Raw genomic sequence first — 18,266 nt, forward strand, 5'->3', positions numbered from 1 at the left:
CAGTCACTTCCCGCCTCGACGCTGTAGACTGTAGAGTATAGACAGAGTCAACAAGCTTGAAGAGTAGGCAAACACAATGCTCACTTGTTACTTATTCAACAGTGCGTGTAAGGGATTTCTCTTTATCTTGTTAAAATTAAACTGACCTGACGCAAGGAATTATTAAGTAGAAAAAAAAAAGAATAACTCTAACATTATTCTTATATATGCAAGAGGAAAGAAAACGAACAAGACTTCATTTGTTTTCTTAGTGATAAAAGTTGAGATATCGTCAACTTTAACAACTGACGACTCATCCTGGCTGTGTAAAGGACCCAAAAAAATTCACCTCCATACCCAGGCAATTGTTTCCAGCGATATCAAAATGTTTAAAACAGTTTCAAATAGGAGCTGAATCCCCCAACACACTGTATACATGAATATATACGACTTGTCTTAACCAATCACTCGCTCGTCTATAAATCTTGAATGGTCGTCACACACAACCGCCACCACCACCAATTTACATCACTTAGGGAGGAAACCTTTTAACCAGTAATTATCGCCAAGGTGTTTTATTTGGAGACCTAGAGCGATATAAGGATTCAAGTAGGTTTTATAAACGATCCAAGGAGTAAACATTAAGTGCTTCATTATGCAGCGTTCATGCATATTCAAACACCAAGATTCTCACAGCATTTTCAGGTCTCTAACGTGACTCTTCATTATAATTCTATTTCTTTTATCCATTTTCTTTTTATTGAACAATCTAATTTCTACTAAATACTTAAAAAAAAGTTTGGGATGTTTTAATTTTGTATTTATTGAATATTTTAGCAGATAGATTGAATTATTCGTCATTTATACTAACTTTTGTTTTGGAGCTTAACACTTAGATGATAATGAGAGAGAGAGAAAGAGAGTAAGATATAACGAGAGAAAGAGAGCGAACAATATAAGTCACTCACTCACTCACCTGGAGGCTGTTTGATACACTTGCCGAAGAAGTTGACGAAGTCGGGGTGACACGCCGAGCAGTAGTGCTGACCCAGACACTCGACGCAGCCTCGCATAGTGCATTCTGTTAACATAATTCCTTCATTACAATGGTGAAATAATAAACATTACAACCGTTAAAATACTAAGCTATTGAATTAAACACCACCTCTTTATTATCCGTCCACTAAATTGACCCATAGATAAACATTTGTATTATAAAGATTACGATTTAGTTGGTATAAATAAACTATATACATTCCTATCACAATATAATGTAGATTTATATGAGGCTTGTATGAATATTACGAGTCATAACATAGGAATGATATTACACATCATCAATACATTGTTTCTTAATCACCTTAAAGAATTATAATACGTGATACAACAATAATAATATAACACTTAGTGAAATTAACCTTAATATAATTTCTCTTGAGTTTTAAACACTGATGGATTTAGTTTTTGTTATGGATCTTCACTCTAGGTTTGGTTAGGTTAGGTTAGGTGGGGTTAGGTTAGGTCGTTCCGATTATTATTGTTGTTAATGTTAAAATAAATAAAAGATGTGAGGTCTTCAATTACCCTTATGGTGGCAAATAGGTTACACACACACACACACACTCACTCTCTCTCACACACACACACACAGGAAGATAAGGAGACCAATTTCCACGTTAATTACCTGATAACAACACTCCCTCCCTCGTCTCAACAATATATTCAGTAAATTACACCTCACGAGCAATCTCAGCCAGTTAGTACACAGACCAACCTCACAGGAACAAAAATAAAACATAAATCAGACTTCAATTATCTTTCAGCAGACTGTATGTGGAATTCGCTTCCTTAATTCATGTTTACTTCATTTACCTACAGTGATTATGAACGAACGTCAACAAACACCTGAAGAATTGGAAGAATCGGTATTCGTATGTTTGTCATTAAGGAGAGGAAAAAACCCGTCGAGTTAACACGTATCAAGGGACTTTCATTTCCATGTTCCTCTCATAGCTAAAATGGCGGGAAAAAACCCCCCACCAAATTGTATAGTATGCGATTTTTTTTAAGATGGTTTCCTTGTATGGTTATAAAATCAAGTCGTTTTCTCTTGTGGTAATGTATCAGACGATAACTTTTACGTCTATTTGGGAAGGGGGAGGGGGGAGTGATGTCATTCCCGCGAGAAGTGTTGAACTCCCCGCACGATATGCTTGGTCATTCTGACTTCATAAAAACACGCACACACATACACACCTCCGGGTCAAGTCTCCGTAACATAGATTTACTAGCAGTGGCCAGACTGTTTACGAGGCTCAAGCTGGCAGTAAAGGTGCAGCCAAGTTCCCCACCACGCCACAATAACGTCTAAGGGCCGGCCCATAATTCTATACAGTAATGACGTAAACTAATGACTCTTCCCTTCTACGCCACAGCAAAGTCCAAGACGCCATAAATCAGTTCAGTAATAATATGAAATTGTTGGTCAGGCGTAAAAAAAGTGAAAGATCATGGTGTGGTGTAACTAGGGTAGAGTTGGATTAAGATTCCCTCCTACATCTGTCCCTAAAAGACGCAGGGCAGGGATATATGTCGTGACGCAAGAGATAAGACAATGGTGTAGTATTTTGCCCACATCTGATGGTGTCGGTCTAGGCCCATGACAGCTGTGATCTTGTTAAGTGGAGTTATGTTGGTGGACCTCCAGGAGATGTTGTCTACCGCCTGGGTGGAACAATGTGCTCTCTTACACCTGCTTGTGGTAGTGAGCGTGTTGATGTGGCTTTACTATATCACGCACTTGCCTGTTTATTGATCTCTCTCTATCTATGTGACTTTAATTTTATTATATGTAAATCTCACTATACCAGAACCAGATACTTCCTTTACTCTCTTCAGTTCTGTCCATTTCTTCCCCTTTATTGCTAAACTGCTTCTCTCTACATCTACCTGTCCAGTTACGCATCACCTTCTGAACCCAAATTACAGGTGTTGTAGATTACCACATGAGACTCACTGGCACAGAAACCATTCCTCTTCTTTTTAAGTTTGTAGAAGCCCCTGGGGCAGGCCGGGGTACAGGTGGCCGTCTGTCTCGTGCCCTCCCGGTGTAGCAGTAGGAAGAAGGGCGGCTTGCACGCCAGACACCCGTTGACGGGGGAACACTGTGTACACCCGTAGGAACACCCGACGTCCACCACCACACCTGTGAAGAGAGTGAAGGAGATTGTGAGGCTCTGAGACACAGTATGGACGCCTAGAACTACTGCTGAGAGAGAGGGGGGCTATGGGGTTCTGAGACATTATTTTAATGAGAGAGAGAGAGAGAGAGGTAAATTTATACATCTACATTAAACACAGCACAAAGCCATCATTAACGTTACGAGTCACCAAATATCAACAATATATCTTGTACCTTAAAAAAAAAGAGCATCGTGTGGGCTTGTGAGAGAGGCAGGAGGACCACACACACACACACACACACACACACACACACACACACACACACACACACACACATTAATCTGATAAATGTACCATGACGTTTCTTTATCTGATGTGTGGGTGACTGATGATGAAGACTCGTTTTAAATCACCTGAGTTACTTTTAAGTCAATCCTGAGTCAATTTAAGTCATACTGAGCAACTTTAATTCATCCTCCCTTACTCTAAGTTATTCATACGTCAGTTTTAAGTCAATTCTGATTCACTAAATTATCCCAAGTCATGTAGTAACCTGGAGACATTCACTGGCATTTAGTAGACGCCAGGAGAACGTTCGTCTGGCGTAGTTACCCTTAGAGAAGATGATGATCACTCTTATAGGTTTAAGGTTTGTTATTCCAGGAAGAACTGCTTTAGATTCTATCCAGCAACGGCGCTAAGACAATAACCACAACACCTCCTACTGTTACTCTTGTTCACATACGCCGAACTGACCTTGCCTGAATACTAAAAGGCAATGAACTCTCGTAAGAAATAAATTCACATAGTTTAGTTATAATTTAAGATCTTTTAGAGTTAATGGTTCGCTCTACGGTGTGATTAGTGTAAGTTGTGTTTAGTTCATGTTTGTTATAATTCACACACACACACACACACACAGACACACACAGAGCAGCTGACGTAGAGATATTGAGGCCATGTGAGGATTATAATGAACCTACAGGAGGAGATGTCAGCAAAATAGAGCACAGGAGGACAACAGCTGACGGTGACGCAGCATATTAGGGCGGTGCAAGAGGGATGGCTGATGTAAGTTAACACCTGCTAGAGTGCTTCAGTAATTCGTGGGTGCTTCAGTGACTAATATTTGGTGCTTCAGTTGGTGCTTCAGTAACTCCTAGAGATGGGTATTGGCTGTATTAACATTACATTAGGTTAGGTTAAATTAGGTCTGGTCATGTTAGATTAGGTTAAGTTAGGTCATGTCATATCAGGTTAGGTTAAATTAGGTCATGTTATATCAGACTTGGTTAGGTTAGGTTAGGTTAAATTAGGTCTGGTCATGTTAGATTAGGTTAAGTTAGGTCATGTCATATCAGGTTAGGTTAAATTAGGTCATGTTATATCAGACTTGGTTAGGTTAGGTTAGGTTAAATTAAGTCACATCTGGCCATGTTCGATTAAGCAAGCCAGATTAAACGCTGAGTAGTTACAATCACTTTGCATATCAACAAAAGACTCAGGTGATTTAGTGGCGGTGAGACTCTTCAAGATTATATCAGGTAAGTATGTCTATAATTACCTCATTATTCTCTCTATAATTATCTCTCCCCATTAACCTTTTATCTAAGTTTACTTTTAGTCTAAGCTTATCTCCTTTAGTCTCTTATTTATTCTTCTTTATCATTATTCGTTTATTTCGTGTTTATTGTTATTTTTATATGTGTAGTCGCAAGGTCTGAGGGTAAGGTTGATGTATGTATGTATGTATGAATGTATCTATGTATGTATGTCTGTATGTATGTATGTATGTATATATGTATGTATGAATATATCTATGTATGTATGTCGTTATGTATGTATGTATGTATGTATGTATGTATGTCTGTATGTATGTATATATGTATGTATGTATGTATGTATGAATGTATCTATGTATGTATGAATGTATCTATGTATGTATGTCTGTGTGTATGTATGAAACCTTAGTTGTTGGAGTGTAGTAATGCATGATGGCACATTGCAGAGTCCTTTATCAGGGGAAAAACTAGGGAAAATATGGGAGAACTAGGGAAAATATGGGAGAACTAGGGAAAACCCACAATATTTTCTCAATAGTTAGGAAGGGAAGGGATTTTTTCTTCATAAATTACTATTGGCACCTGGCATAAGTTATATGCACTTGATATAACTTATTTCACATGATATAACGTATAGTCACATGGTATACGTTGTAAGCTCCTCCTCACCCCACTCATCAGTAGTCAGCTCCGGTAGTCAAGAGGTACTGGCAAAACTTAACAGGCTTTTGACCGCATAAATATCGAAATGCTGACTCACTCCCATCCCATAATTCTCTTGAAGGGTTATTACGTGTACCTGATGGTTACCTGGAACACCTGATAGCTAATTATAACTCTTTTTCCTTTTTACCTGTAGTGTTTAGAGTGAGCTGGCTGGAACAACTGCCCTAAAAAAAAGTGAATTAATGCTATGAGTTTTTTTTTGTCGATGTTTGAGATGAAATATCGTATGGGTTTTAAAAAATGAGGGAGAATGTTTATTAGTCTGATGATGGATGTAATATGACACACACACACACACACACACACACACACACACACACACACACACACAGACCAAACCAAACAAAAACACAAGGACTCACAAACATACACCAAGCGGGTTTTGTTTTGTTTTGTTCTGTGTTTACAAGCAAGACAACTATGGGGGGTTCCTCCTCAACTCGTGTCTAGTGAAGAACCTCGACTTGCCTGACTAAAGTGCATGTAGGTGCAAAATATATGATGCTGGATATAACTGACACACACGCTAGGCTATCACATGGATGATGTGGGCCAAAACTACGTCGAGAGAGAGAGAGAGAGAGAGAGAGAGAGAGAGAGAGAGAGAGACTTACACTCAGGTGATGAAGAATCTTTACACTTGAGTAGTTCTGATGAGGGTCTTGATACTCTTTGCTGAGTCATGCGAAGAATTATTAAAGTCTTGCATATTGAAAAGAAGTATATATATATATATACTGTATATATTTTTTTCCTATGATGTGTGTGTGTGTGTGTGTGTGTGTGTGGCCCCAAAACGGCGAAGGTAGCAAGCCTCCAGAAGAGGTTTTAACACTAAGCGTCTGGAGGATCCAGTAGTAGCACCTGCTTCCAGAGAGCAGCTCGCACATGGGCTTATAAACAACCCGACAAAAAACAACGCGAATGCCAGTGCTGAATGGAATACTCTCAACACTGTTATGACAAAGACCTGCAGAGACCCTCGGCCAGATCAAAAGAATACACCAGGACTGGTTTGATGAAAATGACCCGGCAACCATAGTACTCATTGATGATAAATGTGCTGCTTTTACCACCGATGTGGATGTCTTGACTACCCAGCAGGTCCCTCAGCATCCAGAGCTGACCCACCTCAGCTATCCTCCATCCCTGGATGAGGTAGCTACTGCCATCAAACAGATAAAAAATAACAAAGCCTCAGGGCCTGATGGAATTCCAGCCGAGGTGTATAAAGCAGGAGGACCTCTGCTTACCAGCTGTCTCCACTCTCTGCTGGAGAATATTTGGGAAAAGGAAGAAATCCACCGAGCTCTTAAAGACACCTCCATTTTCAATATTTATAAGAACAAGGGCGACCGGTCAGACTGTGGCACCTACCGTGGGATCTCGCTGCTCTCCGTATCTGGCAAGATTATCGCCCGAGTCCTTCTAAACAGACTTCTTCTTGAGGCGGAAAATTTCCTCCCTGAATCTCAATGTGGTTTTAGACCATCACGTGGCACCACTGACATGATCTTTGCTGCCCGCCATATACAGGAAAAATGCAGAGAACAGCGTCGTGACCTGTACATGGCTTTCATCGACCTAACCAAAGCTCGACTCGGTCAACAGGGAAGCCCTCTGGTGGACCCTCAGTCGTTTTGGCTGCCCACCAAAATTCATTGCCATTGTGAGGCAACTCCACGATGGCATGAACGACAGTGTCCTGCACAACGGCACCCAGTCAGAGTTCTTCCCCATCCAAACAGGGGTTAAACAAGGGTGTTTACTGGTACCAACTCTCTTTTCCATCTTCTTGGTTGCCTTCCTTACTCGTGCCAGTGCTAATTACCGGGTGAAGGGGGTCTTTTCAACATAAAACGACTCCAGGCAAGAACAAAGGTGTCAGCAGCTTCCATTATTGAACTTCATTATGCAGACGACCTCACTCTTGTTATTCACACTGAACACGACCTACAAGAGATCCTGAACACCTACGCAGACGCGTATGCACACTTCGGCCTTGAGGTGAATGTACGTAAGACTCAGATTCTCTTTCAGCCAGCCCCTGGTTCAGCCACACCTCCACCATCCATCCAGCTTAACGGTACTACCCTCTCTAATGTTACCCACTTTCGGTATCTCGGCTCCCACCTGTCCACCAATGCAGACACCGATGAAAAGATTTAGCATCGGATCAGATTTGCATCTCAAGCCTTTGGCAGACTCCGAAATCGTGTCTTCAGCTGTAGGAAGCTGAAATTATCTACAAAACAGCACGTATATCGAGCAGTGGTCCTCCCCACCCTGCTATATGGCAGCGAGATATGGGTCACATACAGGAGGCACCTCAAGGTACTTGAAAACTTTCACCAACGTAGTCTACGTTCCATCCTCCGAGTTCGCTGGGAAGACAAGAGAACAAATGCCAGTATTCTTGCTGACACCAACTGTAGGAGCATCGAGGCTACCATTATCCATGAACAACTACGTTGGACTGCCCATGTTACTCGCACGGACGACAGTAGACTGCCAAAGCAGATACTTTACAGTCACCGAACGAATAGTAAACGTAACGCCGGCGGGCAACTGAAAAGGTATAAGGATAGTCTTAAGACAAACCTGAAAAAGTGCCAAATCGACCCCCTCACCTGGGAGACGATTACTCCACACCGTAACGCTTGGAGGAGCACCACACGAGAAGGTGTCAATACTTTCGAGTTAGTCAGACTGAAAACCGAGGCAGACAAGCGCCAACGCCGTAAAGACGCTGCCACAGCCCCTCCCGCAGTAGATGGAGCCTCCACGTGTTCAACGAATGTGAACGACTCTGCGGGTTCCGTTTCGGTCTCTTTAGTCACCTCAAAACTCCCCAACCTAGGTGACATCCCTAATAACTCATATCATTGTATCATAACTGGATGATCGTCATTCTCGATTCCGAGCTACAGCAAAGTAGTAGTAGTGGTGTGTGTGTGTGTGTGTACAGTATGGAATAAAACTGAATAAGGTTTACTAGTCAATAATAAAATCAGTGAACCCTTACCCTGGTTATCTTAATTAAAGAAAAAAATCCCTACAGGTAAAAACCCTCTAAATTCTATACCTGGCTCTCACAGCTCTCAGTATAGACCAGTCATTATGGTGGTCTGATAAAGGCAGGTGTGGGAGAGGTGTTCTACTTCCTCACCTGTGTTGAGATTATCCCTGATTAAAAGTTTCACAAGCATAGAGTATACCTCAATCATATCACACAACAGTAGTCCCCGTCTTGTGTATTCGAGTAAAAAAGGTAAAATTTGGCAGAGAATTAGAATCCTGAAGGGCATTTTTGTGTTAATTTATACATTCGAATCTACCTGGAATTATGGAGTTTGGTTGGACAGGTAGGTGAAGGTATACAGGTGTATGTGTGTGTGTGTGTGTGTGTGTGTGTGTGTGTGTGTGTTTTCCTTCTTCTCGGGGTATTTGTGAGTCAATTGAGTTTTTACGATGTGGTTAAAATGATGCCGCCCTTACAGGAGACCACAGGAGACAGGGTGGTAGGGAGACGGGGAGACAGAGGGACAGGGAGATAGGGAGACAGGGAAATAGAGACAGGGAGACAGGGAAGCAAGGAGACAAAGAGACAAGAAGACAGACAGGGAGACAAGGAGACAAGGAGATAGGGAGACAGGGAGACAAGGAAACCGTGAGACAGGGAGATAGGGAGACAAGGAAACCGGGAGACAGGGAGATAGGGAGACAAGGAAACCGGGAGACAGGGAGACAAGGAGACAGGGAGACAGGGAGACAAGGAAACTGGGAGACAGGGAGACAAGGAAACCGGGAGACAGGGAGGATACAAGAAAATGCTTGTTGGTTACCTCACGGGATTCCCAACTCCTCGTCTTGTGCTCTCTGTATACTGGTGTGGGGCGTGTTAGGGGGTCTGGGGTCTTCCTTCCTTCCTTCTTCCTCCTTCTCTTCTCCTTATATTCTTCCCCCTTTCTTCTTATTTCCTCTCTATCTCCTCTTTCCTCTCACCCCTCCCATCATCCTGCTTCCTTCTTTCTCCTCATCCCTCATCCTCTCTCACCTCCTCTCCCCCATGAGTGACAATCTTCCTCAACCCTAATGGCATCGTCTCTTAGGTTAGGTTAGATTTGGTTAGGTTAGGGTAGATTAGGTTATGTTTGGCTATGTTAGGTTTGGTTAGATTTGGTTAGGTTAGGTTAAAGATATTATTTTTTTGTTCTTGAATCTCGGAGACAAAAGGTAACGTTCCCCTTTATCTCTCGTTTGCTCTTAACGATGGCCCAATTAACTGTCTCGTTCTCTGCCCGTGATATTTTTTTATTTTTTTACTATTTTACTTCTCTCTCTCTCTCTCTCAACACATTGCATATTTTACAGTCACGATTCTTGGTGTCTTTTATCGCAGTCTTGGGCAAGTCCCTCCTCTTCCTCCTCCTCTTATACTTCCCTCTTTATCCTCCTATTGCTCTTCCTCCTCCTCGATTTATTCTGCAGCTGCTGTCTTCACCTCTTTCATTATCTCCTTCTCTCTCTCTCTCTCTCTCTCTCTCTCTCTCTCAGTCGTTAATCTCGAGTTATTTACAGCCACAAGGTGATGATCAAGCAGCCAACACAAGGAATAAGATGCTCCATCACTGAGAAATATGAGAGTTAAGCTGAGACACACACACACAGACACACACCTTTATGGCATTTATGAAGAATAACGACGGCTGCAATACGAAATACGTAATAAGATTAGACGTAATAAGTCTTAGTGATAAATGCGGGTTTTATTTTCTCACAACGAAGATTATTATTTCTTTTTTTCTTTCTTGAGAGAAATAATGGAGGAGGAGGGAGGGAGGGAAGGAAAGAAGGAGGGGGGGAGGGTAGGTAAGTAGGGAGGGAGGGAGGTGAGAGAGAGAGAGAGAGAGAGAGAGAGAGAGAGAGAGAGAAGAATATTAAGGTTTGGTCATGACTCATCAGTGACCTCTCTTCACCCAGCTCACCCGTGGCAATCACCCATCACACACTGAACTTGTCTACAGAAGAGTGACACATTACAAGGTCTTGCTAGGTCAAACGTGGCAATTCCTAGAGATTTGACCACTCTGTATCTGTATTTTTCTGGCTAAATAAACTGTTACAATTCAATTCCTCCGTGTACTACTACTACTACTACTACTACTACTACTACTACTAAGGCTCGGAACATAACGATAACTCAACCAAATCACAAAGAACAGATAAACGCGCCAAGCTGACCAACAACAGGAAGGAGACTAATGGACCTTCATACCTCAGAGAAGAAGCAGATAGGTAGGTAGGTAGACCCCAGCTAGCCAGCCCATGTCCAGATGTGACTTATTATGGGAGTCTCACCGGCACACGTCACCCTGGGGCCAGAGAGAGAGAGAGAGAGAGAGAGAGAGAGAGAGACTGTTTGCACCGTCAACCACCGTGCAAATTAATCACTCGTACACAACCTGGAGTTAAACAAGTGACGTAACCCGAGAAAGAATTACGAGCCTAAATTACTTTATCGTTCCTCTTAAAAATATCTTTTATATCGTCTATATATAATTTGTTATAGGTATTTGTTATAGGTGTATCATAATTATTGGGTAATCTATATATTTATAAAGAGTCAACGTAAGAATTATCTCCGAGTCACCTGAAGATTAGACACCCCAGCTTATTTCACCTGTTGCTACCTGGGTGAGTTAGGTTAAGGGGGTGAGGGGGAGGTGGAGTGGGGGGTGGAGGGAGGGGGGGGGGGAGGTGGTTATGGTTTTGGGAGAATAACTTGGCAAGACCTACACTTACGCAGCCTGGACCTGTGGTTGGCTGAATACTTCTAGTCGCGCCACATTTAATCCCCGCTTATACTGTGACGTGTGTTGATTGGTCCTCGCCTACCATAGCGTGTGTTGATGTGAATTGATTGGTCATCGCTTATACTGTGACGTGTTTCGGTCTTTGCCTACCATAGCGTGTGTGTGTGTTGATTGGTCCTGCTCATCACAGCGTGTGTTGGACGTCCTTGCCTACCATAGCGCGTGTGCTGATTGGTCCTGCCTCACCATAGCGTGTGTTGATTGGTCCTTTGCCTCACCATAGCGTGTGCTGATTGGTCCTTGCCTACCATAGCGTGTGTTGATTGGTCCTTGCCTACCATAGCGTGTATTGATTGGTCCTTGCCTACCATAGCGTGTATTGATTGGTCCTTGCCTACCATAGCGTGTGTTGATTGGTCCTTTTCACACAATCACACCTATTTGAAGTTAATATAATTCCAACTAATTCCAACCTAACCAAGCTCACTGCATATATATTAAAGATGTATTAAGTGTAGGTTTGTGGTTCTACTTCACTGCATCTTGGGTTCATGACAAGGCGAAAATTGTACGCCATTGGGTATGTGGAGAGGGTGAGGTGAGGTGAGGTGAGGTGAGGTAAGGTGGGGTGAGGTGAGGTGAGGTGAGGTGGGGTAAGGTGAGGAGAGGGTAAGGTGAGGTAAGGTGAGGTGGAGGTGGAGGTGGGGTGAGGTGATGGGAGGTAAGGTGAGGCAGGTGAGGTAAGGTGAGGTGAGGTGGAGGTGAGGAGAGGGTGGTGAGGGAGGTGAGGTGGGGAGGAGAGGGTAAGGTGGAGGTGAGGTGAGGTAAGGTGGGGGTGAGGTGAGGTGGAGGGAGAGGGTGAGGGGTGAGGTGGGAGGTGGAGGTGAGGGAGAGGGTGAGGTGAGGTAAGGTGGGGGGAGGGGGAGGGTGAGGTGAGGAGAGGGTGAGGTGAGGCAAGGGGAGGAGGAGGGGTGAGGTGGGGAGGTGACGGGAGGTAAGGTGAGGTGAGGTGAGGTGAGGAGAGGGTAAGGTGAGGTGAGGTGAGGTGCTATTATGCCTGTTGTGTGTCGTTGGTGTTGTGTTGTGTCGAGGGGTATAACAAATTGTATATATGCAGTCACTAACAAGGATGAGATGTTAATGCATACATACATCCATACATACATACATACATACATACATACATACATACATACATACATACATACATACATACATACATACATACATACATACATACATACATACATCCATACATACATACATACATACATACTCAGTGTCGGGTGTCTGAAGATGTGAATAGTCATGATGGTGCTTGGATTTTCCAGTGGGCATTTTAAGGTGCTTAACAACACACACACACACACACACACGACTGCACACACACACGACCCGCCACACACGTACACCACACACACGACCTCACAAGAAGAACTCATCCCTTCCAACTCATAAACAACAAACTTGACTTGTAAGCAATACTATACCACTACCCCGGCACACACACACACACACAGACAGGTAACTAGTGAGTGTCATCAGGCGTTAAGACCTCATCCACAAATTACCATATTAAACAAATTCGCTATTATATCCGGGATGGTGTTATAGCGGCCCAAACTAGCTAGTGCTTAGACACCCTACTGTTGCTTTAATGGACCTCCTGTTGTGTGTGTGATGCTTCTCCTTAGCTGTAAGAGGTTGAAGGGTAGTAAAGGACATAGATATTGATCATTTTGTTAATATTCATATTTGTAAGGTTGTGTACAGGGTCAACAGAGGTCAGGAGAGGTCAGTTGTAGGCGTGTTAACATAACATAAGAAAATAAGGAGTCTGCAATAGGCCGGTTGACCTGTGCATGGCAGCTCCTGTCGAGAGTTACTACCACTCTCTATCATCCATGAATCTATCTAGCCTCCTTTTGAAACTTTCCAGCGTTCCAGCACTTACTACACAGTTGCTAAGCTTGTTCCACTCGTCCACCACCCTATTTGTAAACCAGTTCCTTCCTATCTCCCTCCTAAACCTAAACTTATCCAACTTAAATCCGTTGTTCCGAGTCCTATCCTGCTCGGATATTATAAGAACTTTATCTATATCACCTTTATTGATTCCTTTCACCCACTTAAATACTTAAGAACATAAGAATGGAGGAAACTGCAGCGGGCCTATTGGCCCATACTGGGCAGTCCCGTTTACACCCAACCCCTATTGCTCATATAAGCATCCAACCTATGTTTGAAGCTATCCAGTGTATTCGAGTTAATGATGATATTTGGTAACTTGTTCCATTCATTCACTACTCTGTTTCCAAAACAGTGTTTACCTATTTCACGCCTAAATCTAAATTTGTCTAATTTAAAACCATTGTTACGAGTTCGCTCCTGGTTGGATAATTTGAGTACTTTTGTAATGTCCCCTTTGTTTAGCCCTGCCTTCCACTTATACACCTCTATCAGGTCGCCCCTCGCTCTACGTCTCTCGAGGGAGTGCAAATTAAGATGCTTTAACCTGTACCTATACTCAAGGTTCCTAATGCCCGGGATTAGTCTTGTCATTCTCCTCTGAATTCTTTCCAAGGATTCTATATCCATTCTGTAATACGGTGACCAGAACTGAACTGTGTAATCCAGGTGTGGTCTCACAAGAGCAAGATACAGTTTTAGGATGACCTCGCTAGTCTTGTAACTAACACTCCTTTGTATGAACCCAAGTACTTTATTAGCCTTGTTACGAGCAAAAACACATTGTTTACTTGGCTTAAGGTTCCTACTTATCATTACTCCTAAATCTCTCTCGCAGTCGGATTTCTCTATGGCATCGTTGTTCATCTGGTATCTGGTTTCCCTGTTTACATCTCCTATACTGAGTACTTTACATTTGTCCACGTTGAATTTCATCTGCCATTTTTCAGACCATTCGAAAAATTTGTTTAGATCTTCCTGTAGTTTTGCGGAGTCCTCGTCAGATTTAATAACACGTCCTATTTTAGTGTCATCAGCAAATTTGCTCATGTTGCTGTCTATGCCTATATCTATGTCGTTTATGTAGTTTATCATATCTCCCCGCACTCTTCGTCTTTCTAGGGAATGCAAGTTTAGTTTCTTTAACCTATCCTGATATGGAAGGTTTCTAAGTCCAGGAATCATTTTCGTCATTCTTCGCTGCACCGACTCCAGTGAATTGATATCTATTCTATAATAAGGGCACCAGAACTGAACCGCATAATCGAGGTGATAAGAGGAAGTACTGGTAGAGGAAGTAGTGGTAGAGGAAGTAGTGGTAGAGGAAGTACTGGTAGAGGAAGTACTGGTAGAGGAAGTACTGGTAGACCGAGCGTACTAAACAGAGCGAATATACCCGTGAGGCTAGAACCTTCTCTGCCTCTCCGGGGTTCTTCTATTAGACGCCTACGACCATTTTCTTACCCGAGAGGAATATCAACAACTACGATTGACTTAGAAGTTTATCACCACATTTTTCCCCTCCCGATTATGTAACCCACCTTTACGTCTCTCAACCTCGGGTCAACGAACGTACTATAACTACCTATTGTTCTTAGATCTGCCTGCATACATTTGTTCTACTGTGACGTGGATGTTTACGTGTCTGAATCTGTTTTGAATCCGTGTGTTTTTTTCTACGGTGTGAATGCTTTTGTTTTTGAATCCATTCCTTAAGAGTAATATATATATATATATATATATATATATATATATATATATATATATATATATATATATATATATATATATATATATATATATATATATATATATATATTTATATATAACCAATTTAACTTTCAATTCAATAAAACAAATGTTAGACAGTGGTTGAAAATTCATTGATAATTCTTAAAAGTCTAAGAAAGTATAAATAATTACTTAAAAATATACGAAACAAAGGACTTATCATTGTGACGTTTAAAACCTAACATTACGGAAGGATAATGACCATTTTCTGTAAAAAATAAAAATTGTAAAAGAAATCGTTAAATACATTGTGGATCTGAGGACAAACCAAACAGGATTTTCAGTTACGTCAACGAACTCAAGCTGGGAGTATTTACGAACAATTATATGACCTTCCTAAAGTACAAACAATAATAACTCGCCCAATTATATCTTCTACTGGTTCGTTTAATTACACCTATGCATAATTCCCGTGGTAATTTCCCCTCTGCTGACAATGAATGAGAATGCTATGGACACTTCTGATAACTTGGTGAAAGAAAACAGTGGAAGTAAACCAAGTACATAGAAAAACATAGTCAGTTTCCATTCTCAAATATTCCTCTCAAAGACACAATGAATATAATTACCGAACAAGTATGTAATAATAACAAAAATTTTAGCAAGACTTGACACAAACAACTTACGATTTTTTTTAGAAACAGCATGAGAGGACCGTGGTTATGTTCAGCCATGTTACGCATTCTTACACAGACTCGGTTAAATAATTATCCTCATAATGTTCAGTCGATAAACACAAAACACATATGACTCGTTTCTTCTTTTTGACAACCTACCATATATTAACCAAACTTTTTATTAGTTGACTTTAAAACATTCAAGCATTAAATTCACTTGCGAAGGAGAAAAAACCAAACTTTCCTAACTTATGAACCTTGAGACAATGTTCTGTGACCCGACAACTCTGAACAGTCCATTTTATTACGAGTGTTTTCCACAAATCTCCCTCCACCCGCTGGTTTTAAGACTCGGTTACAATATGTAAGCTTTACCCTGAAGTTATACGAGTTAATAAACGTCAAGACATTAATCAAACATTTATGTAAGATACGAGCTTAAATATATTAGATGAAGACATTAATCAACTGTTCTATTCGTTATGGTTACCTCGGTAATTAATTCTCAAAATCCTCAGGTAATTAACTGATAATAAACTTCAGCCCAGAACGTGAGGTCTGGTACAGGTGGTAAAGACATCAATGACCTCACCTGGGATAAGTGAGTGAAGTGTTGATGCAGTATAATGAGGTGTATTTTATCACTTTTTGGTAATGTATAACGCAGTAGTTCTCGTTTTGTATAATACAGTAGGATGTATGGAGAAGGGAGTAAGTTCAACACTCATCGTCAGGTTGTTTGCTGGTGGCGCTCGTTAACACCCACTGGAGAAGGACCAGCCGTTGTCGTGTGGATATATCAGGCTAGTATCCCCCTCCACCAACACCCTCCACTCGTTAACTCATCGTCCGCAGTTCGACTTGATCACCATTAACGACCACTTGAGTACTTCTCACTTCTTCAGTTGTAATTAATACACGTTATTCAAATTTGATAATATTAACGTAACCAACTAACTTGTTTTAGCTATTTTTTTCTAGTTTACCTCAGCAAGTTTTTGTCCATGTTCAATTTTTCATATTTTTTATTTTGTTTTTATGTGAGTTTTAACATTGTGTTTATAAACCGCATCACCGACTGACTCCTAACTTTAATTAGTTGTTTATGAAGGATAAAATTTTTCGTAAAGTTAAATTTATGTTTGATCAATATTTTATTCAGTCGTTTTTATCTCATACTGCCATGGATTGTGTATCTGTTAACATTATATTATATTGTATAAAAGAGTCATGTTGCTTAACCTAACTGGATATTATTCTTCAGTATTTGGCAGCAGATACAAATGTTACCACACTATAATTATGGCTCCTATAAGGCAGATCTCATAACTGTTATATATATATCTATACCTTAATCACCAGTACAGACTTGACTCTCACTAACACTTGATATAACTTGTCCTTTATCAGCTGTAACTCTTCCGTGTTTTTCTTAGTGAGACCATTTTCTATGATAACACAAGGGTAGACTACTGTATCTCTCTCTGTACCTGGCGCCTTAAACTGCGGAGAAAAACTTGCACAAATCCTCGTCTCAGGAGGTAATTGATGATATAAAAACACTTAAATAAGTTCTGTAAAGCACTACATAAGGATAAACACGAAAATAAACACCGAAACTGCACAAAGAGTTTATAATACGTTAGCTTATAATCTGATCGGTTAGACTCCGTTAGAGAACCAAGTCATGATGAATCTGTGTTTATATTACTGATAAGGATTCAGAGTCTCAGATTTTTATGCAATGAGTATTTTATCTTCACCTGTCGGGTAATAAAACACAGGTATGTGTAATGAGCTACTTAACAATGACACAATTTCAACACCAACTAGAGTCTATTATAATAATCTCTCTCTATCGCCCACTGAACCAGTTTAACTTGTTTCCACAGACGTAGTTAAAAGAGGGGGAGGGGTGGGGGAGTCAAAGTACGTAACCTTGAGAATCCGGTTGTTCTACCATCAACCGGATTAACACCAAGTCATGGAACCCAGCCATCGATCAAACCTAAACTGACCACCAGAGGGAGTGTTGACAAAAGAGAGTGTTGACGTCATCTCTGTCAGTTTATAAATTCTGTCTACGTAGGTATTATGCAGCGAGAGTTAAGAATTTATTGTTAAGTCTTATGGTCGTAAATATCAACAACATAAAAATCAATTAGGTATTTAATGACGAAAATATACAATGACTTTCATAACCCTTTCATAATTCGTAATATTATTCAAAATATTTAGTTAATATTTTTGTTTAGTCATTTTTATTATGTATTTTCCATAGGATATAACGAGGGGAAATCAGAACTATTACACATCTTTCTATTACTGTTAATCATTCACTTTAAATAGTTATTGCAAAAGACGCGTTCAAATTTGGTGCCCTACAACAAGCCGCGCCCTTCCCTCCCAGTCCACCAATAAGATGTTGATTTGGGTCCTGTCTGCTGCTTCACATAATCCAACACCACAAGTCGACAACAATTCCACCCAATGCTATTATTCTCCGTGGTAAATAACTAAATGCACCCCTAATCTTAATGGGGACGGATCTAATAGACTCGGTCGTAATAGTCTTCAAATTTTAATGGGCCCCAGTCCTAATGGTTCTTTCCCCTTAATGGGTT

The 18,266-nt window shown here is 41.0% G+C and overlaps 1 protein-coding gene across 1 annotated transcript in view; it reads right to left on the minus strand.

The window, feature by feature from the left end:
* Window positions 1-18,266, minus strand: part of LOC121861708 — a 46,796-nt gene that overhangs the window by 12,533 nt on the left and 15,997 nt on the right. Inside the window, exons 2-3 of the mRNA XM_042359619.1 lie at window positions 2,996-3,184; window positions 956-1,060 (exon numbers count right to left, since the gene is read on the minus strand). Coding sequence (XP_042215553.1) covers window positions 956-1,060; window positions 2,996-3,184 — 294 coding nt within the window. The remainder of the gene's footprint in view (window positions 1-955; window positions 1,061-2,995; window positions 3,185-18,266) is intronic.

The sequence above is a fragment of the Homarus americanus genome, unplaced genomic scaffold, assembly GCF_018991925.1.
Source record: "Homarus americanus isolate GMGI-L3 unplaced genomic scaffold, GMGI_Hamer_2.0 scaffold43243, whole genome shotgun sequence".
Classification (NCBI taxonomy): Eukaryota; Metazoa; Arthropoda; class Malacostraca; order Decapoda; family Nephropidae; genus Homarus; species Homarus americanus.